Below are 19862 nucleotides of genomic sequence, written 5' to 3'. Positions count from 1 at the left end.
CAGTGGTATAATCAACAAAAGAAAGTTGATCGCGTGACATAGTGTCGGAGAAACTCGAAAGCTCAAATTTACAAAGTCGCACAGTGCCCGAAATAAAAAAGAAGTTGTACATATCAAAGTCGCCGTGAAAAGGCGACTCGTGGCGGGCCGTCTGAGTGTCATATGAAAGCTTATTAGGGTACAGAGAAAAAAAAATAGGCACACAGTGGGAAAAAATCTCGAAATTTCCACTTTAATCACGTAGTTCATTTTGTCATTAAAGTAGAACATCATAAACTTCATCTTAAAATCGTTTATTTTACTAGTTTCTCATGTAGCACGTTAAATGCTTTGTTCTGTGTTTGATCTTCTCTATGTGTGTGAATCACTACGTGCTTCCGTTCTTTCTCTTTCTCCGACAGGACACAGAATCCATTACATTTGTGATATTACAGCTCTCTAAAATACTGAGATGTATACGTGATATCTTTTTCATGATGATAGGAATGAAAGCATGTTATTAAACATGGGAACACGGTGGCACAGTGCTTGTTCATGTCTCACGCAAGAGGCTTGCTGCGCCATGTGCGGCCTTCGATGAAATAATTTATTACAGAAGTACTGTCTCTTTCAAACGTACTAACCTCCAATTCCTGTCCTTACTTTTCTTTCTCCAAATACCCAATTGTCACACAATCAGCTCTGTAATAGACGTTAAGCCATCTGTAAGCTTAGAACGCCGATTCTTCAAAACTTTTAAGGAACATTGAAATATCTTCGTAGTACATGTTTAATTATTCTATTCGTCTATCCTTCCAGTGTCGCGTCAGCACCAGCAATAATACAGCGCAAGGCAGGAGCTATCTGTGAACTAGCTAGCGCTGCGGCACCGTGTCCTCACATGTTTAATTATTAACAATACAGATTATTTAAATGAAGTTAAAGTTTTATCTGTATACTATAAGCAACATACTTTGCTGCATTTCATCTTAAAAATGATATCGTCATCATAAGCGCTTTATAAAGTGTCGCAGGTTGTGCAATATTATAACTGTAGTGCAAGTTTACAGTGAGGTAATTGTATTTATAAGTACAAACAGTTCTACAAGGAGCACTTGATGGACTGATTGAGTGCGTTTAGAGTTCTTGGGATGAAACTGTTTCTGAAACGCGAGGTCCATACAGGAAAGACTTTGACACGTTTTGCCGTGGCTGAGGTAGTGTGTGCTTGAAACTGTATACCGATAATTCTCTTTCCGATCAGCTGCTGCTGTGATTCCCCACTCAGATACAGTGATATAAATACTCCGAGTGGTGCAGTGAGAGTAATATGGAAAAAGATGATCCGCTGTGGCAACCCTTAATGGGAGCAGCTGAAAGAAGATGAAAATGCAGTGAGCGTAACAACGCTAAAGCAGTTATGGTATTTGAAATACTATGGCTATTCCCTGGACCATTATATTGCTACAGGTTAATTACAATCAGATGCATTACACTAATAAACAATATGCAGTTAACTTCAGTGTATTTATAAAGCCGCTTCAGGAATGTTAGTCTAAGAAAGAAAGGGTAACCACACAGGAACAGTAGCACTGCTTTGACGCTGGGTGCCGACAGTCTGCAAAACCGAGCGGAGAAATTGCGTACGCCAGGGTATGAGGTACCGTGGAAATGTGCGTGGTTTTACGCCAAGTTTAGGTTTTATACATCGCAATTTGAGCATGGAAACGTTCGTACGCAACATTTCTGTGCGTATGCACCGTTTATACATGAGGCCCCTGGTGACGTTTGTAATCTGATTTCATATGCAAGTCGGAACTTGAAAAAGGAAAATGGAAAACAGGTACAATTCCTTATTACTTAATTAAAGAGAAACTGTTGAAAATCTACCGAAAAAAATGACAACAAAGAAATATTACTGTGATTTAAATCACAAAATACAAATAATTTAGCTAAAATGAACCATGGGTATGTATAGTATGTTGACCTTTTGCTTAATCATTTTAAAGTCATTGATAAAGATGCAGAGATGAAAAAGAGATAACGTTGGCAAGAAAACCCACCACTAACTGATAATTTATTTCTCCACATAGACGTGCTGCCTTTGCTAAAGGATCACTACGAGTTTTTCTTCCCCTTCCCGCAGCTATACTCTCTGCGATAACACAGCTTAGATGTGTATTTATGCTGCTGGGAATTACAAGTAGTGGCTTCTCCCGCTTGGTTAAAGTGTCACCTGCCAAAAGAGCTGGTTAGCTGTGACAGAGGTTACGCGGAGATGCATGTACTAACAGTTACATTCGCGGACGCACGCACAAACAATGATTGAGAGTGGTGGTAAAGTCTGTAGAGTGCGGTATTGTTTCTTGCTGTTAGTGACACCTGCTGACAAGCTTGCTTCATTTGTCCCTAAAAAGTGGAAGTCACCAGATGAAAATTTACTTAAAATGAGCTGAAAAGAAAAATTCAGTGGTTTTATGTAGTCATTCGTATCTGCGGAACTGTCGTAACCTAAGACCCATTTACATGTATTATGTGCGCAAACAGCAATGGTTTGGTGTGGGACGTTTCTTCCAACCATAATGCCACTGTATCGCTTTTTTCTATGGAGTAGGCCAAGTATTCATTTACCTACTGCTTTCATTCAGTATGCTAGTTCTAAACTACAACTTGTGTGGAAAAGGTAAAAGTGTAATTTTAATAAACTTCATTATCCAAAAAAAATGAAAATTGTAGTACGGACTACACAAAGGCATGGTTCTATATCAAATGGGCAAAAGATTCTAAAGGAACAAATATTTTAAGTGTCACATTATTAAGGAATACCCTTTTTACAGGCTGTCACATAATGGGTCGCTTTGGTTTTTGACATATTACATTCTCCTTCAGCTGTGGTGATCTGTGCAGAGGTTTACACAGTTAAGCGTTTTACTTCATCAAAATCTGCCTACTCCATTTTCACTACCTTCTTGCACCATTTGTCTTTATCTATAGCTCAAAACGTGTGGCAGCTCTCTATCATCCCCTATCTCATCTATTTCTTTTTTCAATTTTGATTCAACATCCAGCTTTCAATTAAAACCTGTCTCACTGCTGTATGCGCATCTCTGAGATGTTGCTAAAAAAGCATGTTGCAATTTCATTTCGGTGGGATTAAGAACTGCACTCCTCCTCTGCCTTGAACTGGGACTCAATCTTTAAAGGAATCAAAAACCGAGTAGTGACAAGCAAAACAGAGAACTTTGTATTCGCATAGAGTTTTAGGAAATTGACACTAAAATTAATTTCGTTGACAATTTGGCTACTGAGAATCTCACTAAAAAATGGGGTATGGGGTTGGTTTATGAGGTAGAAAACAAGGAATATTGTTTCACATTTACAAACTGTGTTATCAATGCCAAAGACAAAGTAAAATGCTACATACCAGCCAGATTTGCAGACCAACTGCACTCAAGTGAAATTTTCAATAATGCGACTTTGAGTTTTTTTCAATGGCTGCTATTTTCTCTTCTGTATTAAGTTAAACTTATTAAACTGATCATCATCATAAGGTCACTTGTGAGACAAAATAGATAGATAGATAGATAGATAGATAGATAGATAGATAGATAGATAGATAGATAGATAGATAGATAGATAGATAGATAGATAGATAGATAGATAGATAGATAGATAGAAATATGAGTGTGTCATCTGTTGTTCTTTGTCATCTAAACACAGTGTTATACAATATTAGAGGGAAGACATTACTGGCAACCAATTATCCTTACGCTCCTTCCACTGCCTATTTTATCCCACCATATGTTTATGCATAGAAGAATCTGAATCCTGGCTGGAATTAAACAAGGATCTTTCATGCCTTTCCACAAAGTGCAAGTTGACGGACCGGTCAGCCACCAGGACAATGCGATTGTGTGATTTAATCTCTCCCATCTTTGAATCAGGCAGTATTTCAAAATGCTGGATTATCTGAAAAAGATACAGTAACTGCCGTCAGCAAGAGCACATAATAAAAAGACTGTACTACTGCCCTTAATGATCTAAAGATTGTGGAAAGAACTTTGACTTCAGAATCAAATAAATTGCAAGTAAACAAACTGATTTACGAGATGTAGATAAACTTGTAGGTCAAGATAGGTTATTGCCATGAGATACGAAAACTAAAACCTGGAAATGATACTCAACTAGAAGGCTACTCAGTTTTGGGATTTTTTTTTGTGTAAGTGGGCCACGTTAGAACAGTATTGTATGAAATTGCACTGGACAGGGGAGGTAGGGTGAGACAGTGTGGATGTAGGATGTCGACAACAGGGTTTTGCTACATCTCCCAAGACTCTTTCAAACAAAAATGTGTGCGAGTGTAATGCTTGGCAAAGGAACACGTGTTTTGTTCAATGGCATGGATGGATCCCTGAAAACATATTAAAGAAGAAGGGTGTATTATTACAACCATATGCATAATAGAATGGTAATTTTGTATTAAATTGAATTTTTAGACATGGTTATACAGGACAAACTTTGGTGAGCAGCATGAGTCTTCCAGTTGCTGGGCTATGAAATCAGATATTAGAATATACTGGGGGAAACAACACAAATACATGGATACATTTCCTCACTTTAAGTAACTCATTTTTGTAAGAAAATTTTATTTACATTTAAAAGCTCCACATACAAAATGATAAAAAAAGATCATTCTAAATTTTACTTTAGTAAGTGTGCAATTAAATTGATGATAAAAGGGAAAGTATAAAAAAGCAGGACATGTTTACACAGCTTTATTAATGTCTGCAAGGTTGGCAATTGTTGTGACTCTGCTACAGAAAAAGGCTTGTCCTTAAAAGAACAAAAGCAAGTCAGACCAGAAAATGAAAAGAGCTGGGAGAAAGACAAAGATCTGAGAAGGAGTCAATATAGTATTTTAAAATACTGCATAAGTAATACTGAATGGTATCTAATCTAAAGGTGTGCCCTGGCTCTTCCATAATTTTTTTGTGGAAATAAGCTTACAATATGTTCATAGAACAACTAAAAAATTTTTGTCCTAAAATAATATTGGGAAGTCCTATAGTTAACATATGTTATTGTTAACATGTAAAACTGGATAAAGCAAAACTTGGGGCAAATATGTACATACTTTACCATTTAAATACATTTTACATACATACATTATCTCCCACAATTTAAAATATTTCAAGCATCTATTATTTTTTGGTTAAAGATTGAAAATCCAATCTTACCCGTGCAAGCAACAGATGCATTTCAAGCTCAGCAATCCTGCGACCAGCACACCCTCGCACGCCATACCCAAACGGAACTGAACCAAATGGGTTAGGTCTGGTCCGACCATCTCTTAACCAACGATCTGGTATGAATTTCCAATGTTCTGGAAAAATTTCTTCATCGTGGCTTATAGCATAATGGCACAATACAAAAAGCGTCTGGAAATTGCAAAAAACAACAGTCAGGCAGTTATCTATAAGCGTAAACACACGGGAGGAGTACCCAGCAAACCTGCCTCATAGTGTATGAGCCTGTGTGTGCCTAAAATGGACTTAGGCCTTTTACTGCCATGATAGGCTCAGAACCTTGAACCTGAAATGTAAATTAATAAAAGGGATATATGGAAAAATGTTTAATTGTAAGCAGCCATGATAGCCAACCAAAACTGAATACCTCACTGAGGTCTGTGGACTCCTTATGCTTTGTACTCATATAATCTACTTATCACATAGTATTCTTTCATGTGTCTTATATAGTATATTTTATTTCAACTTATTATACATTCCTACTTTTTTGTTATTATTATGCTATATAAGCCTATGAGAAAAAGGCTTTGACAAGAAAAATGTTGATAATGTTAGGGTTGGGGGTATGGTGCTGAAACTCTGTTATAAACATATATATATATATATATATATATATATATATTTAACATCTGTGGCAGAGCGAAGGGCGCTCAGCAGGCTCCTATCAATTATGGAGAACCCACTGCATCCACTAAATAATGTCATCTCCAGACAGAAGAGCAGCTTCAGCGACAGACTGCTGTCACTGTCCTGCTCCACAGACAGATTGAGGAGATCGTTCCTCCCCCAAACTATGCGACTCTTTAATTCCACCAGGGGGGGTAAACGTTAATATTTAACATTATACATAGTTATTGTCTGTTTTTTTTTTTTTTTTTTTTTTTTTTTTTTTTTTTCACCTGTATTATTATCATTCTTTAATTTAATATTATTTATTGTATCAGTATGCTGCTGCTGAAGAATGTGAATTTCCCATTGGGATTAATACAGTATCTATCTATCTATCTATCTATCTATCTATCTATCTATCTATCTATCTATCTATCTATCTATCTATCTATCTATCTATCTATCTATCTATCTATCTATCTATCTATCTATCTAAACTGATTAGTTTAGTGTACGAAAACATTATTATCCCAAATTAATATTAAAAAAAAATTGTGTTACCACACCCTGTATTGGGAGCCCACAACAGTTGAACCCCAGACTCACTGGAGCACCACAGTTACTGACCTGTGACTTTTGAATTGAGGCCTTCAGTAATCTTCCATCTTCTAAACTACTGATAGCATCTGGACAATATAATGGTTCTATTCAATAAGGGCGCGCACAAAAAGGCGAGCTTCAAAAGGGTGACCTCAATTGGGCGAAATGAATAAAGGCAAACTCAAACAAAATTATTACAGAAAATTTATTAGATAAAGGCAATGATTGAATGCATAAAAAGGCGAAAGCAAGAATATTAAAACATTTGCTCAACTGAGGTCGCCTTTTTGTGCGCGCTCTTATTGAAGGATACCCAATATAATGGCAGGTGCACCAAGGACACCTTGGCTAACTGCTGCATTCATTTCTGTCAGCTTTTATTGGGGGATCTCCTAGCACAGGCTGTTTTAGGATTTGTAAGCTGAAAGATTCTTTAATACAAGTTAAGTATAAAATTAACTTGTTTTCTGTTGTTGTGCTTATTTTTTGCTATTGTGGCTTTGAGAGAGCACTGTAAATGGAACAACTTTTCCCCAGTATCTTTCCTTAATTTGATCATCCACTCACTGCTAGGACACATTAATTATCTACAAATTATAAATTCATTTAGAATATTAAAATGAATATTTGCCAATGCTCATCTAATCTCCATAAGCACATTAAATGACTAAAACTTGCTCTGGCCATAACCTATTACATTTCCAGCATCAATCATTTCCATTCATCTACAGAGACTTACTTAACTAATGGCTTGATGTTTAACTTCCACTATATTTTGCCAGCCTATTTCAAAACATTATCAAAGTGCCCACCCAGCAGAAGAAGTTCACACAAGAAGGTCCACTGTTTCTGTTTGGCATAAACCTTTGACCTTCATAACTCCCATGAATGACGTGGGGACCACACCCCTGACAGTCCCTTGCTATAGGGTTTTTCATATTCCATGTTAGATAAATGTACTTTAGTTTAAACAAATAATGATGTATAGAAATACATGCTTTATTTTTGCTTTATATGCCTATTTATACATAGGTGTGTCTAACCGTGGCCAACCCATTCCAGCAGATTTATAATGTAACACAGCATTCTCAAAGCCGCTTAATCCAATTCAGGGACATGGCAGGACAGATGGCTAACTACCGTAAAACTGACTTTTCTGTGTTAACGTTCTATTTACTTACTTCATTCACCACACTTTTTTTCTACATTTATAAGTTTGGGGCTTTCATTTTTTGGTCAAGGTGGCAAAAAGATATGCCTTCTATTATAATAAGCATAACAGAGAATTTACACATCTATTTACTTTTGAACCTGTTCTATAAATTACAAGGTCACAGGTAGCTACTGCTTACCCACACGTCACTGAGTGCAGGGCAGAAACCACCTCTGATGGAAAACCAGTCCACCACAAGGCACATTTACTCACGTCTGCCCAGTTTACAGTCATCTGTCAATTTAATCTTAATTCTAAATGACTTTAAATTTGGCAAGATTCTCTTCTACTTGCTATTTACTGATTTACTTCATGTCAGCCTAGATTTAGGTAAAAAAAAAGTTTAATATATGAAATTTACAAAAGAATACATAAATAAACACATATTTACATCTTTGGGGAACCAATGGCCACCAATCATCACCTCTTTTTCAACATTGCTTCGGGCATTGGTAGTAACAACTGGATACATCCTGCCACCAAGAACACAAACATCAGAAACAGAATTTGTAGAACACTGGATTGCTTGTTATTCAATTAATTTTATAGTATAACTAGCAAAATACCCGCGCTTCGCAGCGGAGAAGTAGTGTGTTAAAGAGGTTATGTAAACATATATATACATAAACATATATACTTATATACATATCTACATATACACATATCTACATATATACATATATATATATATATACATATAGACATCCACATATATATACATATATCAACATATATATACACATACATATACACACATACATACATACACACACATATATATATATATATATATAAATATATATATATACATATACAGACACATATATATATATATATATATATATATATATATATATATATATATATATATATACACATAGCAAAATACCCGCGCTTTGCAGCGGAGAAGTAGTGTGTTAAAGAGGTTATGTAACCATATATATACATAAACATATATACATATATATACATATCTACATATACACAAATCTACATATACATATATATACATATACACATCCACATATACATATATACATATATATATATATATATATATATATATATATATATATATATATATATATATATATATATATATATATATATATACATATATACATACATTCACACATATATATATATATATATATATAATATATATATATATATATATATATATATCCATCCATCCATCCATTTTCCAACCCGCTGAATCCGAACACAGGGTCACGGGGGTCTGCTGGAGCCAATCCCAGCCAACACAGGGCACAAGGCAGGAAACAGTCCTGGGGTTTTATCTTTATTTTATTTTATTGTAGAATCAACTCCTATCTGCGCACACCAGGGCGGCCGTGGGCGGATGCGTATGGTGTATTCACTCCATGTTATCGTGCATTGCGCTGTCACTGGTATTTTGATAAAAGAATTTGAACAACATATAAGAAGCGTATAAATTATTAAACAGTAAAACATTAACATTTAAGAAGTAAAGTTACATTCAGTACTACTGCAGTGCCTTCGGGTATACCTCATTTTTTGTTTGCTCATTACATGCTTAAATGTATACATTTTTTGGTGTACCTACCCCGAGAACACGCGACATATAACCGAGCGTGGGAGAAGCATGGATTTTAAACACACGTTGAGTTCATCTGCTGGTCTCCCTTGTGGAATAACTGGTAATGTTTGACTAAAATGTACAGCGAGTAAAACGACATTACCTCCTATTTTTTTTTTTACGATCTCTGAGATCTTGCTTTTTTTGGTTCAAGGCTTCATAAGCTCTTTTATTTTCTATGGTGTACTTATCCCAAACCATCATCTTTGAATGTTGCAAGACTTTCGCCTTGTATGTAGATCGGGGTAATTACATTCATTGCATTCCTAGTCTGAATCACAATCTGATTGTATGGGTGGTTACCTGGCACTGTAGGGTTGCCACCCGTCCTTTAAAATACGGAATCGTCCCGTATTTGAGAATGAAATTGCGCGTCCCGTTTTGAATCAATACGGGACGGGATTTATCCCGTATTTTTTTTATCATTTTTTTTAAAGCAGCGTCTCATGCAAATCATCCCAAACGCATTTTATGAAGATGCCTCCTTTCCTACTTTTGATTGGGTAATACTTGACGTCATCGTTAGTTTGATTGGTCTTTTTAACTGTCCAGTGAGGAGGGCGGGTCTTTTAAGTACAGTCTGCAGTGTTGGCACTGGGATGTGGCACCCGCTGCAGTATGCGTCCCTTATTTTTTTGTATTAAAAGTGGTAACCCAACCTGGCAGGTAACAGTAATGTTTGGTCATGAAGTCGTCTAAAATCCGCCACGTGCCCTCTTTTAAGTGTGAGAAGCAGATATATATAGCCAAATTCTCACGCTTCGTTGTGGCGAAGTACTGCTTTTAATTTTTTAAGAAAAGAAAACCTTTTTAAACAGATCGAAAATACAGTATACCAATAACAATTTGTTAAGGATCTGTTTTTTTCTGAACCTCGCTTTTCACAGCTGTCGCGCTACGGCGTGTGTTTCGTTTATTTGACAGTATGTAGATCGTGGTAATTACATTCATGGCATTCGTTTTCTGAATCACAATCTGACTGTATGGGTGGTTACCTGCCAGGTAACGCTTGTGGTTGGTCAGGAAGTCGCGTTACATCCGCCACGTGCCCTCTTTCTGTTCCCAGAAGCTGATCATAGAATGGTTTTAATAGTTTACTTTCAAATAATGCAAAGAGTATGCGACACGTGTTTCTCCCTAATTCTGGGCTCATCAGGCATACACACTCACTTCATCCCCTCTCGGGAATCTAATCTCTATCATCAGCGCCAGAGTTGAAGCCCCTAACGTTGCGGTCAGCAAGTCGGCTAACATCCGCCATGTGCCGTCTTTCAGTTGCGAGAAGCAGATCATAGAATGGTTGAAACTGTTGCCCCTAACGTTGCGCTACGGCGTGTGGTTCGTTTATACCTCGTGTCTTCTCATTAAACTTTTATCTCGCGAATATGTTATTGCAATCCGCAGCGGGAGCGTTTCTATAAACTTAATTTAAACTTACGTTTTACACCGTGCTTTGTTTCCCTTATAAACATGCTTGTATGCTTCACTCGCTGGCTTCTTATTGTTTCGCTCCCTTCTCAATTGTTTAATGAATTTTTTATTCTTCGCTGTTTGCGGCTCTTCCTTCATTTCTCCCTACTGAGTTCTTTTATCTCGCGAATATGTTATTGCAATCCGCAACGGGAGCGTTTCAATAAACTTAATTTAAACTTTCGTTTTACACCGTGCTTTGTTTCCCTTATGAAGATGCTTGTATGCTTCACTCGCTCCCTTCTCAATTGTTTAATTAATTTTTTGTTCTTCGCTGTTTGCGGCTCTTCCTTCATTTCTCCTTACTCAGTTCACAGTCTTTTCACGTGATTACGTGGGAGGCGTGATGACGTGACACTCAACTCCGCCTCCCACGGCCATCAAGCTGCCGTCCATTACAGTATATTGTCAAAAATGAGGTTCCAGTTATGACCATTACGCGTTGAATTTCGAAATGAAACCTGCCTAACTTTTGTAAGTAAGCTGTAAGGAATCAGCCTGCCAAATTTTAGCCTTCCACCTATACGGGAAGTTGGACAATTAGTGATGAGTGAGTCAGTCAGTCAGTGAGTCAGTGAGGGCTTTGCCTTTTATTAATTAGTATAGATTTAAAAACATTGTAAATCAACTTCTTTGCATTACATCATCAGAGAGATATAGAGGTTATTGTAGTAGCATCTGGCATTAAAGGAATACTCTGCCAGAAATTATATTTTTTTAATATGTATTTTGTTTTGATGGGTGTTAAAAAAAACGTTTTCATGGGGAATGGTGACTAATACTGAACAACAGCAAACAATATGAAGAAACAGTCATGAAAAAAATGTAAGATTATTCAAGTCACATAATCCACATGTCACGTCATCACAATGTGAAAAACACGCCCTTTTTGCTAAAATAGACCCGCTTCTCTCCCTCACTTATTGGTCAAGAGTCCTGTCTTCAGTTCAAAAGCCTTTTTGTCATCTGAACGGGTTTCATTTTTCTGAACTACTTTTATTTTCCATTAAGTAGCCATTTAACAATATTTTAGCAAAAAAGCAAGTGTTTTCATGTTGCACGTATATAACTTAACATGATTTTATGCAACACAAGTAACATGAGATTTTTTTCCTGGATATTTTTGTTACCGTTGGCTGTTGTCTAGCCTTGGTCAGTATGAACTGGGATTCTATCAGAAACTTTGTCATCTTTATTCTCCATAAAAACATAAGATTAATTCTTCTTGGATATTAACAACAAACCTAACATACATTTCTTTAAGACTTTTAAGGAAAACTACTGAACCCACAAATGAAGCATGTGCTAACTCAACAATGGCAATGACTAGACTGCCCATTAAATCCTGATCTGTAGAATTATAAGACAGCTAAACCTGACATACCATGCCAAACTTACAATACACAAGACTGGCAGAGGAACAATGCGCATTTTACCTTGGCAATGGAACGCAAACTAAAACTTTGCATGTGCATAGTGTCAGTATCTATAAGTGACTGATATCACTTGATATCACTAAAGCATGTTTAAATTTCAGGTTTCGATTAATGGACATTCATTATTTGCTCCTTTGACTCCCATCCTCAGTGATGTTATTTATGTGCTTGTCTCCAAGGACACTTTCCTACTGTTATATAAAATGGAGGGATTCTGATTACTCCCCTGTCCACATTTTAACATATATTAAATTAAAGATTTGTTTTATGTAAATTTCCCATTGGGATTAATAAAGTATCTATCTATCTATCTATCTATCTATCTATCTATCTATCTATCTATCTATCTATCTATCTATCTATCTATCTATCTATCTATCTATCTATCTATCTATCTATCTATCTATAAAGAGATTCAAATGAATACTTCAAGAATTAAGAATTTTGGGTTTTTGACTTCAGGTTGGCCTTGACTTACAGATTTGCTTCAGTCTCTGTTGTGAAAATTTGAACAATTGTTTAACCACTACCTGTTTAATGTTGCAGATTCCTGGCCAGAAAATTGTACAACTCTACTATGTTTTTTATTTTCCCTCACTATTAGTTTCAATCCTGAAAAATGTGCCTGCTAGTTAGATGAGGATTTTGAGAGATCACTCTACTTTGGATTACTTTTCTGGGTGTTTTCTTGGCCAACTGCTGTGTCCCATCCAGTCTCTGTACTTGTGAAGCAATAGTTGAGCTTTCATACTTGGTGTTGAGAGTTGCGATTATGGGACTCCACCAAAACTGTGCCTTGTCTTCTGTCTGGTATACACTACCAGTCAAAAGTTTTAGAACACCACCATTTTCCCTAATTTTGTTTTTAATATAAGCATTTCAGGTTCAGTGAATACCCTGAAATAGTACAAAGGTACGCAGTGGATTGTCAGAGGATAAATAAAAAACATTTGGTTTACCAGAAACTGAAAAATAATGTAATTTTAGCCATTGTCAAATTTTCAAAATAAGAAAAAGAGGCCAGGAACAACCACCACCAGTTTCAATTTACTCTAAAATTAAAGCATAGAACAAATAAACAATGACTCTGAGACATTTGTAAGTGATCAACAAAAGTTGAGACACCTACAGAAATTGTTTACATAAAGTTTTGATTGATTGCTGTTACTGCAGAAAAGCTGTATGTTTTTAACCCATTGCTTGTTCCCTGAAAAATACTTATTTGTGTAACTTCAAAAATTATATTATTTTTCAGTTTTTGCTTTTTTTTCATTTAAACTTTTGACAGTTTACCACTTACTTTTGTACAATTTCAGGTTTTCAACTGGACTTGAACTGTTTGAATTTCAATAAAAATTGTAAAAATGGGGGTGTGTTGTAAAATTCATTGGCAGTGTAGTTTTCATTGAGAGGATATTATCATGCAAGCAACACCTGCAGGTGTACATCACTGGCCTTTCATTCTCTACCAAACGAAGTGGGATAAAAAAAAACAACAAGGGTGTTTAGTTAATCAGGTTCAAAGCATATTTGATTCTGTTGTTATTTGCTTAGTGTCACTCTCTCATCCATCACTCTTTGAAGCTAAAATATGGCAGGCTTCAAAATGTTGTCTTGGATAGCTTATGGATATCGTATGCCCCAGTGTGCTTTTTATTTTTGTGTAATTTGTTATTTGTTTTAGCTCTATCAAAGAAAATGACCACGACAACCTGATAGGAGAACCTTCTGGTCTTGTTGGGAGTAGATTTTACATATTTGTTCACGTGCGAGCTGTGCTTGTTCCAATTGAATTATGCAGTCCTTTCAAAGGTAACGGTGAGGCAGCCAGCCTCTAGTTCCTACTAAGGTAATCTTAAGCAGATAGCCTCAGCCATATTGCTCTGTTTGATTTGTGCAGCCCTTTCAAAGGCAACAATCTTGGAAATTCCAACAGGAGTATGGCTCATGAAGTAGCTCTTGGTCTTTGCTAAGGCATTCCTGAAGTGCAGCCCTTTCAGGGGAAGTGATCCAGGGGCAGTAATAGGTCCTTCGCTTCTGCTGAGGATGTTCTTGCTTTGTATTTGATTTGTATCCCAGCAGAGGCAGTGACAGGCCCTTGGCCTCTGTTGAATTTGAGACAGGAGTGATGAGTGAATGCCAAATAAATAAGTCCCATAGGGTGTACATGTACAACAAGCCTAATAATTAAGGCATTTCCAGTTTTAACTTGTCCACCAAAATAAAAAGAACCTTAGAGGGTTAAAGTACCTTTCATGAACACTTTTAAATATCAAAACACTAATATTCCAAAAATGTCACAAACTGAACAAAACCCAGGTTCATTACTTTATCAATGTGATATTTGTAGCCAACAAGACCTTAATCCTAAATTACATTTTTTTGGACTTTAAATTTTTGGCTTGGACTTAACTGAATAAAGGTTTCAGCTTAAGAGCAAAGGGTGGAGTGCAATCTACAAGAAAACCTCTCAAGCACAGAGACAGAGATGGCCCCACAATGCCATGAGAATTTGGCCTCCCTGTGAGAGGGTCTACTAATGATCAATAAATTGTGTTACGGTAATGTGCAAGGATGTTAGTAAATGAGAAAGATGATGGCAGCTCAAAAGGATTGTGAGGTGATTCTCAGGATGTTAGAAGACAAGTGACCTACAATATTAAGTGCTGAGCAAAAAAGAAACACAGAATGAAAAAAGAGTGCTGACTGGAGGAATGACATATTAATCACTACAAAAACAAATGTTTTGTCATAGCCTACACAGAATACAAGCTCAAGAACTGCATTCTGAGGTGCTAGAGGGTGTTTTTGGGATGTTAGACGCCAGAAGACTGCGATGGGTTGGCACCCTGCCCGGGACTGGTTCCTGCCTTGTGCCCTGTGTTGGCTGGGATTGGCTCCAACAGACCCCCGTGACCCTGTGTTCGGATTCAGCGGGTTGGAAAATGGATGGATAGAGGCCAGAAGACCTATTATGTGCTGATTATGTCTGACCATCCGTGAGGAAGGGTGTTATATTGTGAGGGTGGAGAAGAGCAGACAGAGTGGTCCTAGTGGGCTTGCTGGGGTTACATGCACAAATGAGTACAGAGTCAAGAAATCATAATGGGAAGGTAATTTCTTTGGTGGGATGAGTACATGCACATTAAAGTACATACACAAACAAAAAATACATTTGTCTCCTTAGACTGTGATATTGAAAAAATAGTTAATGAAAAACAAAACTAACCTCAGAGTTTCCTTGATGACAGCTTTAAGAAAAGGCATGTTTGAGATATCTTCAACGGTTGGTATCTTCTTATTGGGCAGCTGTCTTTGTACTTCATGATAAAGAGCATTTTGGACTGCCAGGTTCCGAGACAGCTCATACAAGGCAAAGGTCATGGTGTTGGATGTCTGTAATGAAAAAAAAATGTGCTTAGCACATAAGCATGTAAGATGTTAACCACAAAAAACACAACAAAAAAAACAGATTTTATTTTTGAAGTTATTGATTATGAAAAAAACACCCTGAAAAGGTGAATTTCTACATAATGATGTACATTTTAGAATGACTATGAAGAAGCAAGTACTCTAATGAGACAACATACCCATCAAGATGCTAAGAAATTCCTACTTATGAAAGTGTAAACCTGCAGTAGACAATAATCGAGGATACCAACAAGAAAATGTACACAACAAAATAAATATTAAGGGTGATACAGCATACAGGAGTTAATGAAAAAAAGAAGAGGCAATAGTGTAATAAAAATATTAATATGAAAGAAATAGTACAATAAAAAAATTAAAACATAACCTGAAATAAAATAAACATGAATTGCTGCAGTGGTGTAAATTAGTAGAACATATAAATATGGCATGAACTTATTATATTATCATAAACAGTCAATCTAACAAGTTTTCTTGCTGACAGCTTTAAGAAGAGGGATTTTTAAGTTTCTTTGCAAATAAACTGATTGCTGCTTGAGGTATCTTTAACTAATTTCATTTTGTCATATTGGCTGCTCTGCTTTTATTATTTGAAATACAGGACTATGCAAAGGTCTTATTTTCTTAGGTGAGAAAAGTAATTTTTAAAACTACTTATTTGGTCAAGTGTTTTTTCTCAAGTAGGTCATGTTAGCTTAAAACGTGTTGAATGAATAACAGGAATAAATGGAGGCCACCATCAAAGGTGGCCTGCTCAAACTGATAAATCACCAAAAGGTACAGAATCCTACTTTTCAAATATTAACATTAGATGTACCGTATCAACTCCAGCCAGCAGGAGCTCTGCCACACTTCCATACACATCTTTGGTGGCAAGCTTGCCATTGGATAGCAGATAGGTCAGGTACTCCCCTTTTATCTCTTCACCTTTCATCAAATGAGACTGTATTTCATCCATCTTCTTGTCAACAAGTTTCTTAGCTGCAAAACATCACATCTAAAGCCAACATTACTCAGATCAAATAGTGAATTGTGCAGTCCTTTTGGAATTTGTATATCATTAAAGGTGACAAATGCTTGTGTCTGATGTCTGAAGGAATATGAAGGAAAATCCACTATGAAAATTACCCCATTTAGGCAGTAGAGAGTCATTGCCTGGTCTGGAATGGGGGTCTATATCTAACAAAAATAAATTTAGGAAAATATTCTGACTGTTGTCTGATCTCTGTGAACAATCACAATTAGGATTTCAAGAATTATAAAACAACAGAGCAAAAGGAAAAGTGAATAAAATTATAAAGGACTGAAGGCACTGCTTGAATAGTTGTTTTTAAATTTTACCTTCTGAGAGGTGAGACTTGCTCCCAAAATTTAAAGCAAATAGAATATACCGACTGCAATAAAACTTTTAAATAAGCCATATTCTTTTTTGTTGAAGTAACTATTACAGAATTCTGTTTTTATTAATATATCATTAATGTTTATTTTATATATGTACAGTGCATCCGGAAAGTATTCACGGCGCATCACTTTTTCCACATTTTGTTATGTTACAGCCTTATTCCAAAATGGATTAAATTCATTTTTTTCCTCAGAATTCTACACACAACACCCAATAATGACAACGTGAAAAAAGTTTACTTGAGATTTTTGCAAATTTATTAAAAATAAAAAAATTGAGAAAGCACATATACATAAGTATTCACAGCCTTTGCCATGAAGCTCGAAATTGAGCTCAGGTGCATCCTGTTTCCCCTGATCATCCTTGAGATGTTTCTGCAGCTTAATTGGAGTCCACCTGTGCTAAATTCAGTTGACTGGACATGATTTGGAAAGGCACACACCTGTCTATATAAGGTCCCACAGTTGACAGTTCATGTCAGAGCACAAACCAAGCATGAAGTCAAAGGAATTGTCTGTAGACCTCCGAGACAGGATTGTCTCGAGGCACAAATCTGGGGAAGGTTACAGAAAAATTTCTGCTGCTTTGAAGGTCCCAATGAGCACAGTGGCCTCCATCATCTGTAAGTGGAAGAAGTTCGAAACCAGCAGGACTCTTCCTAGAGCTGGCCGGCCATCTAAACTGAGCGATCGGGGGGAGAAGGGCCTTAGTCAGGGAGGTGACCAAGAACCCAATGGTCACTCTGTCAGAGCTCCAGAGGTCCTCTGTGGAGAGAGGAGAACTTTCCAGAAGGACAACCATCTCTGTAGCAATCCACCAATCAGGCCTGTATGGTAGAGTGGCCAGACGGAAGCCACTCCTTAGTAAAAGGCACATGGCAGCCCACCTACAGTTTGCCAAAAAGCACCTGAAGGACTCTCAGACCATGAGAAAGAAAATTCTCTGGTCTGATGAGACAAAGATTGAACTCTTTGGTGTGAATGCCAGGCGTCACGTTTGGAGGAAACCAGGCACCGCTCATCACCAGGCCAATACCATCCCTACAGTGAAGCATGGTGGTGGCAGTATAATGCTGTGGGGATGTTTTTCAGCGGCAGGAACTGGGAGACTAGTCAGGATAAAGGGAAAGATGACTGCAGCAATGTACAGAGACATCCTGGATGAAAACCTGCTCCAGAGTGCTCTTGACCTCAGACTGGGGTGACGGTTCATCTTTCAGCAGGACAACGACCCTAAGCACACAGCCAAGATATCAAAGGAGTGGCTTCAGGACAACTCTGTGAATGTCCTTGAGTGGCCCAGCCAGAGCCCAGACTTGAATCCGATTGAACATCTCTGGAGAGATCTTAAAATGGCTGTGCACCGACGTTTCTCATCCAACCTGATGGAGCTTGAGAGGTGCTGCAAAGAGGAATGGGCGAAACTGGCCAAGGATAGATGTGCCAAGCTTGTGGTATCATATTCAAAAAGACTTGAGGCTGTAGTTGCTGCCAAAGGTGCATCGATAAAGTATTGAGCAAAGGCTGTGAATACTTATGTCATGTGATTTCTCAGTTTTTTTTATTTTTAATAAATTTGCAAAAATCTCAAGTAAACTTTTTTCACGTTGTCATTATGGGGTGTTATGTGTAGAATTCTGAGGAAAAAAATGAATTTAATCCATTTTGGAATAAGGCTGTAACATAACAAAATGTGGAAAAAGTGATGTGCTGTGAATACTTTCCAGATGCACTGTATGTACTGTATATAAGAATGCGCTTATGTGGGTTGAGGACTGGATCAAAGTAAATTTCCAGCTGTGTACAATACAGGAAAATTAAAATAAGCTAAACTAAAGCGCAAATACAAAACAGGCATCAATTTAATCAATAAAACTAATGGTTATTGAATGCAAACTCAGTAAAAGTATTAGTTTAGTATTTTTTGTTTTCTTTGAAAAATTGGCATATGGGCAAGCTATTCAGAATGGTAAGGCTTTCTAGAAGAGTTGGGAGTATTTTATGTTTGATTCGTTCATTGTGTGATACACCATGTAGTGGGAAAGATGGCACCAAACTACACACTGGGAGCCTTGTACTTTGGGAGTAATTGGGATCAGAAATGACAGGTGTCAGACAGGAAACCACATACACAAAAAGATTGTATTACAACACAAAAGTGGGTTTTTATTTACAGGTGCACGTAAAATAGTATCAGGCAGATTTTCTTACACAGTCCTCACCGCAACTGACACACAAAACACAAAGAAGCAATATCTCAAAAATTAGTGAAACTCTACAAAATTTACATTGAGTATTACAAGTTCCCAAATGAAAAAGAAACAAAAACAAATGTATATACACAAAAATTTGGCACTTCCTAGATAAAATGCAATTGGGAAGAAACTACCCAGTCCTTCTAATAATACAATCCACAAAAATATTTATAAAGACAAAAATCAGTGTATATACAAAAAGTACACCGCAAACCCAATTCATATAAATACCTCCACCAAAACTATACCTAGGATATATTTATATCAATACATACAAAAAGAAAACATATACAAAAATAAGGTACAGGTCGCTATACTTGATACTTTTTAAACCACCACCATCAGGAAATGCCTTTTATACTCCGTTTTGCCAACCAATCATTAAGCACTGCCTCACACTTTAAGCAGTAGTGGGTGATGCTGTCACGTTCTTACATCACGTCTCATCTACGTCTGCAAAGCCTCTATTAAAATAAAATAAGCCTTGTGGGTGCGCATGTATGCACACTTTTGTGGAAATGAGGCTCAGAATCAGAATCAGAA

General features: G+C 36.8%; 1 protein-coding gene across 1 annotated transcript in view; it reads right to left on the bottom strand.

The window, feature by feature from the left end:
* Nucleotides 1-2553: 2553 nt before the first annotated feature.
* Nucleotides 2554-19862, bottom strand: part of LOC114655960 (sterol 26-hydroxylase, mitochondrial-like) — a 73083-nt gene continuing 55774 nt past the window's right edge. The window contains exons 5-9 of the mRNA XM_028807294.2: nt 16481-16644; nt 15464-15630; nt 8099-8180; nt 5217-5417; nt 2554-3948 (exon numbers count right to left, since the gene is read on the bottom strand). Of these exons, the coding sequence (XP_028663127.1) occupies nt 3769-3948; nt 5217-5417; nt 8099-8180; nt 15464-15630; nt 16481-16644 (794 nt within the window). The 3' untranslated portion in view covers nt 2554-3768. The remainder of the gene's footprint in view (nt 3949-5216; nt 5418-8098; nt 8181-15463; nt 15631-16480; nt 16645-19862) is intronic.

Source organism: Erpetoichthys calabaricus, chromosome 8 (assembly GCF_900747795.2).
Source record: "Erpetoichthys calabaricus chromosome 8, fErpCal1.3, whole genome shotgun sequence".
NCBI classification, from domain to species: domain Eukaryota; kingdom Metazoa; phylum Chordata; class Cladistia; order Polypteriformes; family Polypteridae; genus Erpetoichthys; species Erpetoichthys calabaricus.
The sequence above is the reverse complement of the archived record's forward strand: the minus strand, read 5'-3'. Positions and strand labels throughout refer to the sequence as shown.